The 15,355-nt window shown below is 42.3% G+C and overlaps 1 protein-coding gene across 1 annotated transcript in view; it reads right to left on the bottom strand.

Annotated features, from left to right (window-relative positions):
* zbtb16a (zinc finger and BTB domain containing 16a) overlaps positions 1-15,355 on the bottom strand; it is a 166,017-nt gene that overhangs the window by 61,361 nt on the left and 89,301 nt on the right. The window contains exon 4 of the mRNA XM_065962935.1: positions 4,921-5,007. Within this exon, the coding sequence (XP_065819007.1) occupies positions 4,921-5,007 (87 nt within the window). The remainder of the gene's footprint in view (positions 1-4,920; positions 5,008-15,355) is intronic.

Below are 15,355 nucleotides of genomic sequence, written 5' to 3'. Positions count from 1 at the left end.
TTTTTATTGATGAAGACCAATGAACAGGGGCGCTGCTTGTCGACAAGCAAGGCAGACAACTGCTTGGGGCCCAAGGCCAGTAGGGGGCCCCACAGTGCTTACAAACTTTGAACCCCAAAATGTGCAAATTTTGCAACGACAGTAGAAAACCCCCCTAAGAGGGCCCCCATCTGACAGCATTCACTCTCATTGAAGGCTGGTGGTAGGACCCTGACAGACTCTAGAATCGCCACTGCCAAAGAATATCTGCATGACTGCTGATATTAAATGTTGTTATTTTATATCCAGTCAGAGAAAACCAGTCTCTGCCATTTGAACTTTTCCAGACAGATACAAAAAAAAAAAAGAATTCATTTTAGAAATGTTTCATGTGAGCGCTGCACATTACATGACACCATGACAGCCACATGATGAAATGGAAGTCCTCAGCAGGAAATCCTCCCTGTAAGCATGAACACTCACATGTTTGTCTGGAAAAATAACTGCAAACACTGCAAAGCTCGGTCTTACAAAAAACAAAAGAGAAAGAAATGAATTCTCAGTGCATACGTCGCATAACAATCGGTGAACACGAGACAAAGACAGGAGTAAATAGGCTACATCTCTAAATGACAGCCGGGGTTTTTCTTGAAGGAAGAAAGCTTCATGAGAGACAGACAGACTGTGTTCTTTGCTTACAAAAAATCCCTGAGGTGAGTCCCAGTTTGAAGAGAGAGAAAGACTCTGATGTGATGCCATCCAATTTGGTGAAAATATGTGACGAGAATTAGTCGTCGGTAGATGTAATGCAACTCACAAGTGACTCTGGGATTGTGAACACAGACATTCCTGGATGTATTTGTGCATACGAGTTGCACAACACATGCCAAAGATGAAGGGGTTCGTTTACAGTGTGTGTTTGTGCTTGTGTATTTGCACGAGTTCAGTCGGTGAAAACAGCCACATGATGTTTTTGCTGATAGTTCCCTTGGCATCCTGACCAGTCCCCCCCACCCCCTTCAACCCCCTCCCTCAGCGTCCCTGTGCAAAAGTGCTTGTCCGTTAGGAATGATTACAACTTCAAGAATGCTTCTACAGCCTCCAAACTATTCCACCGTTGTGGATAACCGCCCGCTTTACGTCCCACTTACAGTAAGAAGGCTCTTGGGTGACATATAGAGGTTTGAAATATACCAAGAGCGTCCCTTTAAAAAGGGCCAAAGTGAGAACGACACAGAGGTTTGAGTCAGACTGCAGCTGATCGAGCCGGAGAGCGAGGGAGAGGGGAAAGCCACAATAGTTCCCATTGAGAGCAGCAAGAAACAGCCACAGCTTCAGAGGCCAAATATTGTCATCAGAGAACATTAGCCAAGGGCTGAAGCGCTGCCAAGAGGCAGGCAGAGATCAAATCTGGCTTTGATGGCCAACAGTAACCCCATGCTCCCACCGCACGCCCTCTCTGATGTCCTGCGTCTTGGGTACTGTACACACAGACATTTCTGTATAAATAAATCCGTGTTTGTTAAGCTTTCTGGCTCAAACAGATTTAACACAGGGCTGCCCGTGTCTGATGTAGGGTCCTTTGTTTTGTCTGTCCCCGGAACATTCTGCTGAGAGATCTTATTTATATTCTCCAGACAAATAGGAATAAAAGGGGCGACGTCAAATAAAATAGCATACAAATCTAAAAACTTTGCTCGCAGTCCATAGAGGATGTCGTGTTCATCAAAGTGCACGTCACACTGGCTACAACAACAATAACACTTCATCTTTCCTAAGAGCGCAAGGGCTTCAATAATAGAATAGAACAGAATAGAATTACTTTATTGATCCCAAACTGGGAAATTGAGGCGTTACAGCAGCAGGTTATCCAAACACACAATATTAGCAAATAAACACAATATAATATTAAATACAGAGTAAATAAGCACTAAACATATCAAAACTAAGAATGAGAATGCATACAACCAGGATCTAAGCATTACTAGTCTTAAATATGAAAAGATTAAATACAACATACTTTGAGATAGATGTAAGGAATAGGGAAAGGAGGTTAGGATGTATTATTTGTATAGTGCCAATTCATAGCAAATGTTGTCTGAAGACACTTCACAAAAAGAGCAGATATAGACTGTACTCTTGATAATATTAATCACATTATTCTGCAAGGGCACAGCTCTAAGCAACATTTAGCATCAGGGACAAGAAGAAACTTCCTTTTAAGAGGAAGAAACCTCGAGTAGAACTAGACTCATGTTGAAGAGTCCTCTGCCACAACTGTGCTGGGCTTGGCAAATTGTCTAAAATGTATACAGCTGAGCTTACAATTGCTACGGCAACGCTTACGACAAGGCTTCAGATTTTTCAGTCACAAAATGAAACACGAGTGCAAAACTTTGCAGAAAAAGAGTGACCCCAATGGAGCATGTCAGGACATCTTCATAGAGAACGACTGAAACAATGTGATATGTGCTTGCATTCCTTCCAGTAGGGAATCGTTGTCATACTAAAACTGAATGCCATACTTTCAGAACACAGCGGCCAAACGTCAAGTGCTCTCATCCAGATCCAACTATGTTATATGATTTACAGTAGCGTCATACAACAGCGAGTGAAACATACGGTGCATGGAAACTGCCTTGTCATATTTCACCAGAGCCTCAGAAGGGCCCAACACATGGATGATTACTATATACTACTGCTACTGCTGCTGCTGCTCCAGTTGTCTGGCAAGAAAACGCGTCTGGCCTTGGCTGCCACTTCCCCCCCCTCTTCCTCAACCCCGTCCATTCGTTCCAGACAGGAATGCCTATATTTAGAGTGCTCCTTTCCGCTGTTATGGCTGCTGGATCATTAGCCTCGTTTAACCCTTCTTTACCTCCAGCGAGCTGATTGGTCGATGGCATGCCCCTCAGGAGAAACCCCCTCAAACCCTGACTACACAGCCCCGATCTTCACCTCCTCAAATGTTTAGGGGGAGTGTGTGTGTGTGTGTGTGTGTGTGTGTGTGGGGGGGGGGGGCACGAGTGGTGGTAAAGAAAAAGTGTATCCACGGCTTGGAGCGTATGGGAGCTGCTGCAGGGAGCCTGAGGGGTCATGGCTTCAGAAGAAGGACAAAACACATGATGATGATAATGATGATGTGCGGCTATTTTTGGGGAGATCGGTTTCGGGTTTTAAACGTGCCTTGGCAGCACTCGTTTCTCTCTTGTCATTGGGTTTGACAAGCTAGGGCGAATGAAATGTGGTCGAAACCTTCTGATCTTTCAGTTTGTTGCCACTGCTCTGTGACATTAAAAACCTGCCATTAAACTTATCGAAGACTCACGTTGTCATGGTCCCCAAAGGATTTGAGTTTGCTGTTTTTCCTTTTAAGTGCCTTAAAATCTGCAGGAAAATAATTCCCAACAAACAGCCACACTGAAGTTAAACTTTCTTCAGACAATCACGGTCGCTAGAGGATGGATCTTACTAGATTTGGAGATCCTGCAGCACTGACCAAACATAACAATTTCCACTTGTGCTTATTGTGTTGTTAAAGTTACAGACTGACCATTAGAATATTTGTGAAGATATGAACTGTATGTTAAAAGTTTTCAGAACTCCTGGCTGAGGCGGAGGGATACATATAGTAAAAAGTCCCAGTGTTGTTGTTCTCCTTTATCGACACTTGTGGAATGCCTCTCGTCCAATCAGATCGCTAGGTCGTAATTAACTGTTGTATTATTTCAAATAAAGCAAGGTATGCTCTAAAGGTGTGGCTGCCATATCAACTGGTCGAACAAGAACGAGTCATAACAATGCATATCCAACCAATATATCATCACTTATGACTCCAAATAAGCAAGACGGGGAAGACTGCTTCAATCTAAATCTTCAAGATGGTTGTTCACAAAAGAATGGGCGGCTACTTCCACGTCTTTTAAACAGTCTATCCCTCGTGTTGATGTCCATGCTGTCATTTGGTCATTTGGAAACTAATCTACAGAACTGGTTTGTAAAATGCACACTGTGAAAAATGTCAATCTTTGTTGGAGTCTGTAATTTGCTCATCAACATGTACTTGTATGAAGTGTGTGAAAATGCTCCTGACAGGGTCTGTGCAGTGATTGTACAAAAAGTTGGATGTAGAGTGAGGGCTCATAAACATGTTACTGCTGCAGGAACCCTTCCCCCAATCACATCATCTTCACGGTAAAGAGTTGGAAATTTAAGGCAATCCTTCCCCGCAAATTAAAGAGTTCATCAGCAGCGGCAGTGAAACGGTTCTGGGCCATCACACATCTGCTAAAGCGGGATTTACTTCCTCCTATTTACATCTTGGCACCTCCACCGTCCTCATCTTCCCTTCTCCATAGCTGAGCGCTGATAAACAACACTGACCTGCCAACTTTTCCCCCGTTTGTTGATTACTGTTGGGTCTGTCTTGATTTAGGGCGAGTGGGACTAATCCAAAGATGATGTGATCCATCTATCTGTCAATCCACGGCTCCAGTTAGCCAGAGAGGGCTAAATGAGCCTCCCCACACACCAACAAAACACACACAAACATCACAAACCACATGCTGGTTTCCGTAAATACACAAACAGGGAGTGGGAACCAGGAGGGACCTGATGACCTGATGGGATCTCAATGTTTTTATGTTTTAACTCGATCTGATTACAGTAAATAGAAGTTCATGCAGGACATCTCCTACTTGGACTTTTTTAACCACTTTAAACAACATGTCCAGCAAAATATGCAAAAGCCTTTAAAATCATTGTTTAAAGTGTTTTCTTAATTTAGTGTATGGAGAAAAAAGCAGATGGCGACGAAGTAGCAGACAAGCTTCAATCTTTGTCTTTATGTCTTTGGGGTCATGATGATATCTGTATGAAAGTGTGACAGTGTGTGTGTGTGTGTGTGTGTGTGTGTGTGTGTGTGTGTGGTTGTGTTCTTACCTGTGTGGATCTGCCGGTGAGACTCCAGGGATTCTTCAGTCTGGAACTGAGCACCACACTGATCACAGACGATGGCCTTGTCACCAGCTGAACAACGACAAGAGACAAGAGAGTTCAGTGGAGGCACACAATGAATTTGACTCGACTGTATTTCATAGAGACGACGCCATTTGGGGACGACACTGATCCAATAAAGCAGGAAACCCATGTATTTACCCCGGACTGTGATTAAGAAGAAAAAAAAGAAATAAGTGAGATTAATTAAAGTTCTTAGGAATAATTTTGGATCCACAGCTGACGTTGGATAAGAAATAAGAAAATCACAGCAACAGTAAAGAAGAACCTGAATTGTTTTAAATGAATTCAGCACTTTATACAAACTCAGGCAGCACATGTGGTCATGCATCATAAGATTTTTTTCTTATAATATCTGACAGTTTGGGCTCAAGCTTCACCCTCTACCATCAGAAACCTTCCATCATCACACAATCAGGCCCTGAAAGTAAGGCACAAAAAACCTGTCCACGCTGGCATCGCTGCCCCAAAGTGAAAGATACACATTGCATATGCGTTTATAAGAGTTTCCAAATGTATCGACAATCTCATAAACAGGAAGTGAACGGACACTGTAACATACAACATCGTGGATCTACATTTGTACAATCAGCTTTCTCCATCGAAGGCTGTAAACTCTGGAACACATTACAAACTGAAATCAAATGAATCCCAGATCTAAAATCCTGCTAAAAGTTCTCCTGACACACTCAGTAAGAATAGAGTTAATCCACCAGTACATTACTCCTTAGCTCTTTTAATCTGCAGAACTAAATTCTTTAACTCCCAGATTGATGTGAACGTGAAAACGCTTTATGTCAGTTTAACATTTTGATCATATTCAATATCAAAGATATTTTGTGTGTTCACCATCGGTGTGAGCTTAATATACAGGACATTCCTTCTCATGACTCAGGGCCATAAAGTTATTGTTCAGTCCTCTTCCACTTTAGTTTCATCACACTCTGATTCTTATTATGCAAGTAGATCAAGTATGAAGCCCTCCAGCTACGGTTTGGTTTGCCATGTTTTGCCAATACTTTATGAATTTGTACAACAATAAAAAGGAGAGACAGGATACTGCACACACACACACACACACACACACACACACACACACACAGTACTGTTGGAGGGCGCATCAGATCAGGCCCAGGCAAATGACTTTTTATGGCTTGGCAGCAACCACTGTACATGCCATACACATCACACATCAAACAAACACACACACAAACACCAAGCACACTCATTTAACATCTGGATACTCTGTGTGTGCAGAATAGACATATGCATGTTTGCCTTGTGTGTGTGTGTGTGTGTGTGTGTGTGTGTGTGTGTGTGTGTGTGTGTGTGTGTGTGTGTGTGTGTGTGTGTCTGTTTCCAGTGCAAGCACAGAGCGATCTCTCCCCGACCAGACCTTGGTTTGTTCTTGGCACGGCCTCCTGGGTTACGACACCTCCAGAGAGAGAAAGAGAACACAATGAAAACAGGAAGCCAATTCTTAGATGACTGAAAAAAAAAAAAAGAGACGGGGAGAGATGGCTTGTGTGGTTTTGCAACCGCAGTGACATTAGGGAACGGCCTGTACTGTAATAAGCCCTACCAAAAGGAGAAATGACTCGGAGTGTACATGACAGAGTGTGCCTGCCAGAGTAGAGTGCTTATGCAACAAGTTATGCAAAAGACGGTACGCTGCACAAGTGAGCGTGACTGGATCATAAGCCACTCCAAAGCAACCTTAAAAAAACGACCACATCCTGGATTTATCTGCGATATACACAAGATTTTGTCTCTCTATTCAACGGCTTCTAACTGAATAGCAAGAGTCAGTGTCTTTTTTTTAATTGGCTGCATATGCAAGAGGCATAATTTGTAGTGCGAGCGTATGGCGAGGCCAGTGTCAAATGCACAGATGAGCATATGGCTGAATTAGCCGGCAAAAGCAGCCACTTAACCTTTGGAGAGCGAGACATGTAGTGGAGATGTAGACAGAATACCCCGACACAGCCGCTGATGTCCCTCATTTGCATTAATCACAAAGTAGCTCTTGTTACTTCTTTAAGTCTCTGATTCGTCCATTATGGGATTGTTGCAGCTGCAATTATTATTATTATCTCACATGCTGCTGCTGCTGCTGCTCTGCTAAGCTACAATAGACTCTTCATTCTGTTGATTTGAGTGCATTAATCAAACATGTGCGACCCTGACTTAACCATCTTTAAGTGGCACAGGCGAATACCAGCGCTCAAAGTAAATGCACATTCATGTTTTTACTTACACATATTGTTAAAAAGGGCCATGCCATGTTTTAATCTAATCTAACAAAGTGCACACTTCACAAGTACGGTTAACAATTTCTAAGAACGTTGTCTTTAAAAAGTGTTTCTCCTTCCTCGCATGTGGACTTGGCTACAGAAAATCTGGAAGAATATCGACTATTTCTAGGTTTTTTTCTTCTTCATGGCTGTTACCGCTGCCTCCAGGTCTAAATAAGATAAGAGATCAACGGCACTATGACCGGAGGAGTCTTTGTTTTTATTTCCCCTGGCAAATGATCACGTTGTGTTGGAAGGTTGTCCAACTCACTTTTTTGATACCAGGTTATCTAACCATATCTAACCATTGTTTAATGATTAAGAGTAAAAAAAAAACCTACAGGTCTAAATTAGCAGCGTTTTGGTACTTTTCCATTGCCAATGCATTTGTGAAATTCAGTCACTGTGCAGCAGTTTGCCTGAATTTTCGGTAATCAAAAACAAAAAATTACTCAATATTGAGTGCCTGTGGGACTTGTATTTGTGTTGCCATGGTATTGAAACAGGTAACCCTTTATTTTTAACACATGAATACATGAAAAAGATTTTCCCGGGGCGAATCAGCAAACAGATAAGTCATACTCAACGTCCACACTAGGCGGTCAGAATGTTGCTTAAAACTGACTTGGAAGTCGGTTGTGTTTGAGTGTCTCTTCTCTGACTGCCACCATGAAGCTGCCCCTGAGCAAGGCACTTCACCCTCATCCGTCCCAGACTGTAAACGTACTGGCCAGCTTCCCGGTGTGAACGTGTGTAACTGTGTGAGTGCGGAATAGAGCGTTCACGTTCGGCAAGATATACTGAAATTAGAGAAAATAATGGACCCTGTCTCTGTGCGGAAGGTAAGAAAACACACATTCACAACTTTGGTTTGCTGAATCGTTAAGTTTAGGTGATTTGCAGTAAATCAGCTTAACTCCGGCATGGTTACTTCAAGTAATGACTCCGCCTCACAGACAGTGAAGCAGCACTATAACCAGTCTACTGGGAGGCCAAGAGGCGTGTGTTAAATGGGCCAGGGATAGGATTTTAGTGCAGGGCATGCCCCCGCTTGTGGCACAAGGACATAAATTGTCAGGAAATGCCTGCATGGTGCCTTGCTTCAAGGAGAATGGAGTTGTGTCAGGTCACCGCGGGGCAAAGGGGGGGAGGAAAAGTGGGAGTGCAGGAACTCAGGGTACACAGAGCCAGGCAGCCACCCAGCCAGATGCCCGTCACTCTAGTTAGCCAGTTAAGTGCTAACAGGGGCCCCTCGGCTTGGTAACAGCCGCCATCAGCCATTTTCACTGCCAAATTAAAGCCATAAATCCTGAGGCCCCTTTGATCGCAGGAGGGTGAACTTGTTAGTTAGGAAAGACGGGAGCCGGGACAGAGGAGACACACACTTGACATCAGCTGTTACTCTTCATACGTCTGTTCTGAATAATAGTCTCTCTAACCAGGGGTCCATTTAAAACTACGCTGTGGAATCTAAAAGCACTTTATTTCAACTCCTACATGAATCTGAGCTTTAATTTTGTCTGAAGACATTTTTCATTTGCATAAAACAAACATTTAATAGAGGCATCCTCCCGCCGCTGTCCAGGAAACGTAAGAATGAATGAAACTCAAAAGCTAATGTGAATAAAAAAAATTATTATTATTATGACTAACTAAAAAAGACCAGAGAGAGAGAGAAAAAAGAAAAAACCTCCTAATGGACTCTGTTAGCGGGGAGTCCTGTGTCACATTGCCACAGAATCTTCCTTTAGCTGACATAATAAAAGTTGCACAACACATGCACTGTATGTATGTGTGTGTGTGTGTGTGTGTGTGTGTGTGTGTGTGTGTGTGTGTGTGTGTGGCATGCTGGGAGGTGGGGAAGGGGTGGTGATCAGGTGCCACATGCCTCCGAAGCCGCTTCCCTTTTCGCTTCCCTCTCTGAAATATTGCCCAACTGTTGTTGCCGCGCAGTTATTTCATAAAGGGCTGTAAAAGAGAAGAAGTGAGTTTCTTCTGAAAGAAAGTTTCTTCTGAAACTGTTCTACAAAGCCCAGGAGCGCAGGGTGATATAATGCTCCTGTATGTACCGTACTCTGTCCTCTTATAAATAAAAAACACTTTTCCTCATTCAATGCCACATTGTTAGCACTTGAAGCTAAGTGTGCCGTGCTGATTTGTAAAGTTAGTGTTCTAGTTGTAGTAGTAGAAGGTTCAAATCCTTTCCTTGTGTTTCCTGAAAAGCATGCTTTGTAGAGGGTTGAAGGAGGGTTCTTGTCTTTAGTCGGCCTTGTGAGGATAAAAACTGTTTAACCAGAATGCCATTAGCTGCAGGGAACTGATAGTATCTACAGAGTTTGGGTTCAAAACTAGTAATTATTACCTGAATTTATTTTGTGATAAAAGTAAGTTCTCAGGTCTACAGCGCCTTGAACTTATAATTCTTGATGTTGAGAGGGCAGTATTACATGGTATTCGTTCTTCATAAAGACACATTACAAAGTGAAACCTTGAGTGTCTAACTGCTGAGACCTTTAGCTATGAAGAGATGACACCACCTGCTGTCAGGTTAATATCAAGAGGCAACCTTCTGTGTTTCATAATGAAGCTAATGCAGAAGATCAAAAAACGTTCTGGTTTCTATTACTAATTTTTTTACTCTTTACATTCAATACAATTTATACGTTTTGATTTTATCAAGCCTAACTCACATTAACACAACTTGGGACTGGGAGCTTTGCAGCCAATGTCCCAGGAGGCTGTAGGCCCGCCTCAGCTCAGCAGCAGTTAGCTGAAGATAGCATTTCCAATGTGGCTTCAAAACGCCTCTTCAGAAACCAATGGGTGACATCACTCAGACTACATCCATGTTGTTTACAGTCTATGGTTAATAATTGCAATAATATCTCCAAAAGATGTCTTCTTCTGCCCATTTTAACAGTGTAAAGCATGCAAATGTCCCAAAAGGTTAAACAGTGTGGTGTTGGAACAAAAAACTATGAAAATTATATATATGGTTGATTTACAAACCTTTACTGGCTGTCAGAAACCTTTTAAAACTGTTAAAGTCATAAATCACATGAACTAAGTCAAGATTAAGTCATGCTAGCTCTCCCACCATGTGTCATGTCCCAACTTCACAATAAAACAATCCCCCTTGTCCACATTTTTGTTCTACTTGTAAATCTCTCTCACTTCGTAGTAAAAGTGCCCTATAAATAAAACTTGTGATTACTGTTGGGTCTAGTTGACTCGAGGTACTCTAACCACTTCCCAGGCATTATTCAAGAGTGTTTCACTTAAAGTTAACTGCTGTGGGCTTCCACCAACAGTGGCAACATTAAGACGTGATGAGGATTGTGGATTAGCCCACTGAGCAGGCCTCGCAGGGGGAGCGATGGTGCATTCCCTCGCCTGTAATTTCCCCTGACATACTAAGTGCCCATTCTCCCATTCGCCTAAATAATGTGCTGTGCAATGGTGCATTGTCCTATTTGCTATTACACTCATTCCATGTGTGCAAATGCAAAACCATCGTTATGTTATGAAAAAAAAAAAAACAGGGTTAAAGTAACCTCAGTGCCCATTTGTGAGTTTGTGGGTGTGATAAGTGTGTTTGGATGCAACGACACACACACAACATCCCCAAGCTAACATCATCCAGCTCAGCTCTGTGATCTCATAAAGGCCGCCATTCAGACGCTCGTCTCATTCAAAGGAATATGTCAGAGACAGAGAAAGGCCCTGTTTGTTTGGGGTGACTCTTATTTTTTCTGTGGAAGACAAAATATTTCATCTCTGAATGCATGCCAACATCCAGACTTGACACTTGTTGTTCCAACCTACTTTTCTCTCCCAGGTAAAGCATATATGCTAAGTTTGCAACAGATGTCCCCCCCCACCTCTTCTGGGAATCGCAGTCTAAACAGAATCCTTCATCAAAGACAATCGCAGAATTAAACATAAGAGTTAGAGAGCCCGTCTTTGCTCACAGCGACACACAAAAAGTAGGGCACCACGTTGAGACGAGAGCGAAACATTTCATACCGAAGAGGAAGAGGCAGGAAAACGAGGAAATAATGCGGGTCATTTCTTCACCTGAAGATGATATCAACCTAACTCACAACAAATGCATTTTACGACCAAATTGTACCAGATTAACTGATAACAACAGGTGAACATGCAATGTTGACAAAATAATCTGCAGAGTCATGCAACGGCCTGTTTCCTGCAATGCAGACATCAAAATCAGCTGTCCACTGGTCTCACCCCCCCCCCCCCCCCCCCTTGCATGAGATGGCATGACACTATTTAGCATCCATTACACAAGAAATTCCTGTTTAAGAGCTTCCACACTGAGGAAAGGTTTGACAAGAGAGCTGCACTGTTCCAAGACAATACGCCTTGTGTCATACTCAAAATGCACAATCCAGCTGTGGATATCCCATTCAGAAACACATTGTAAACAAACTGCTGTAATGCATATGAAAAAAATGCCAGCTCCCTGTCTGTAACTTCTTAAAGCTGAAGTGAGAAACTTTCAGTTTGTGTTGATTTTGGCGACCCCTGTGGATAAAGCGCTAGATGTCATCTTTGTTGGTTTTTTCTAGGCGTATGAAAGTAGAGTTTCTTACCAAAAAAATAATAATCCTGCTGTCATTTAACGAAGAAACACATCACCCGCTTTGTATCTTCAGTGTTTAAAAAGGGGAAAAAGATGTTTTAGCGTGTTAATCACTTCGTCTGACTCCCATTTCAGACTTTTTTAGTCTTTATGCTGATGATCTTGTATGCTCTTGAAAGCCAAAAAGAGAGGCATCAATATTAACTTAAGTGAATTTCAGAACCAGCTAAAAACTCCCCACAGAGCTTTAAAAATCTTAAATAAAGTCTCATTTGGAAAAAAAAAACCTGTTAGATAAATAAGTTATAAGATAAAAAAAGTTTTATCTTCAGAACAAGCTTTGCAACAATCAAGTTAGCTTCATGCTGCCTCTGTGCTCTTATAAACTGAGGCGATTAAGAGCTGTTAAAGGATGTATGTCAAGACTTCAGTGGCTTACAATTTAAGAAAAAAACGTTTGCAGGAGATTTTGTGTATTGGGCCAACATATTTGTAACTCACAAAAATAAGGCTTGAAGTTTGAGTAGATGACTTAATGTTATTTTCAATGTGAATCAGTGGTGTGGTGATGATGTCTGCAAAGCTCAAGAGCTTTTTACAGTGAGATTAAACAAATCAAAATCAATGTTGCATTTGAGTTAAACCTGGGCTTGTATGAGGTGTTGTTTCCTCCTGGCTTGAAAACATGTCCCAAGTGAAACTTCCCCTATTACACATTTCCTCTAATATGCACTGCAGGTCACTCTGACCAGAACAGTTAAAAGTTTACAACAACAGCAGTCAGTAAAAACATTAAAAGCCTTCCGAGCGGCTGCAGAGGCCTGACATCCAAACAGGTCGGCTCATTTTTGCACAAGGATGAACTTGTGAAGGTTAACGCGACATGAGAAAATGAAGCTTCGGATGTTATTTCTTGTCTCCAACATAAGCTCCTGTTCCGCATTGATTCATGCAGGTTTACTGTACGTGCACATATTTCTGCAGGAACCATCTGAATGATCTGCTCTGTAAGGAGTCAGGGAGGCTAAATGGGAAATTAAAAAGGCTAATTACAGTGTATCTGTCGATGGCCGACCAATATCACACTCAGTGGTTTTTAACAGTGTAAACACTGAAAGAGAGAGAGAGAGAGAGAGAGAGAGGCAGAGAGATAGATTAGGCAGAGAGAGAGCGCATGTGTGTGCATGTGTGTGTGTGTGAGTGAGGCAGACAGGCGCAGTCACCAACAAAAACATAGCCTGGCTGTTCACTGAGCCTACATAAATGGCTTACGTAAGACAGTCCGCTCAGTACCAAAAAACAGCAAAAATACGTAAACACACACACACACACACACACACACACACACACACACACACACACACACACACACACACACACACACACACACACACACACACACACACACACACACACACACACACACACACACACACACACACACACACACACACACACACACACACACACACACACACACACACACACACACACACACACACACCCAGTTCCTCCTCCTACTCCCCCTCACACATCAACACAAACATTGGTTTCATTACACTTGTGAGGACTAACATTCATTCCAAAATACGATAAACAACTTCTGTCTCTGCCAGATCCATGTCCTTGTTTATATATTTATTTACATACTTTAAAAAAAAAAAAAATCATAAAATGTAACCAAATGGGTAAAAATGATATTTAGTAGGGGGAAAAAAAACAGTTTCCCAGAATCTGAAACTCAATCTGGTTCACATACAAATATCAAAACAAGTACACACACACACATCCACAGGAACACACACAGACGCAGTATGCCGTCAGAACAATGAGTACAGACACCACACGCTCTCTCTCTCACTCTCTCTCCCCTCCCCACCTCTCTCTACCTTCAGCCGTCTAACGAGGCCGAGCTGTACAGTTTTATTTACACCATCCTCTTATCAGTGGTACAGCAGCACAGAGGCTGCCAATTGGAGAGGACAGGGCCACGGTACTGCCTGTACCCTGTAGTGGAGTAGGTGTGTACGGCCATACTCCCAGCACGTTTACATCAAGGCTCAGAAGATGACTGGGCCCGTGCCAGGATGCCTCTCAAAATAATAAAGCACGCACTCAAGACACACAAACACACACACACACAGGTTGAGTGAGCAATAAGTCACAGAAACTACAGGAGCATTATTGCACGGGTCTTGCAGGCGACACATGGGTACCATTTAGAAGGTCTAATGGGGTAAACTCACCCTGAGTCAATTTAAGCGCCTTTAATATGCAGGATTAGAGTTTATTAAATGCAATTTAAGATGAAATAAATCTTAATGTGCACAGGGAAGGATGCGACAGATGGCAGACTTGCAGGAGGTAGCCGAGTTCAAAATCAAATGCAATCAGGACAGAATTTTTCACATTACATTTTGGCACTGAAGCAGTTAAATTTCTATCATAGAAATAGTCTTACAAACTAACACAGGTGGTAAAAAGCTGTCTACACAAGTATCACTGCCTTCAGTAGAATGTATGAATGTATGAAAAATGCAGGAAGAGATATTGCAAGTCCACCACATCACTGAAGGTTGTCTCTTTTATATATTACGTCTGTCTACAGCTGTAGAATGTAAAATATTTGGAAAACATTTGCAAAGCTAAAATAATATTAAAATGCTTTTTAATGCAAGCAGCAAGCATGGACACTGGACACTTAGAGGTGTAACAAAAGGTTAAAACCCAAGACAGGATTAGCAGGAAGCTACGTAGCCTACTCAAACAAAGCTAGCCTGATAACATCCGACGTAGTAAAAGAAGTTGAACCCATATCAAGCAAAGCTAATGGTAAAAAGCTAACCAAGAAACAAGCAGACAGACTGGTAATACATTTAAGAAACATTTGCGATTAAATAAGCTAGGAAACGCTAACGCACCATGAAAACAATAGCTTTATATTCACTTGAGTTCACTAGCTGGCTAGCTTGCATGGTTGCTATGCAAAAGTAGCAGCTATTCAGGAAGATAATATGATTGCTAACAAGCTAGCTAGCTGGAATTTGGGCGCAATTTTCCAAATAAACGATTAAGCGTCGTCACTCTTGCGTCAGAATTATTAGTCAGTGATTGTCTACTCTACTCAGGGCCTGCCGTGCCAGTTAATGTTTTGTCTCAGCACTAGCCGGGGCTGCAGCTCTGATCAATGACTTCTGCAGAATGCTCCACTATCCAGATGTAAAACAGCCGAGTGGAAAGATAGCATCTCGTAGAAGTGGAGCGGTTTAGAAGTAATTTGATCTAAAAATGGAGATAAAGCTTTAGGCTGTGTCAGGTTTAACCCGAAACCACTCGACTGGAGCAATACACAACCAGAACATGTGGACCAAAAGTCTGGCAGTGCTGTCACTGCTAACGTTAGCCACACACCCCCTCATCCAATTTGACATCGTTTCACGGCAGATGCAGCTGTGTAACAAAT

This window comes from Labrus bergylta, chromosome 14 (genome assembly GCF_963930695.1).
Source record: "Labrus bergylta chromosome 14, fLabBer1.1, whole genome shotgun sequence".
Classification (NCBI taxonomy): Eukaryota; Metazoa; Chordata; class Actinopteri; order Labriformes; family Labridae; genus Labrus; species Labrus bergylta.
This window is presented reverse-complemented; position numbering and strand designations above follow the sequence as displayed.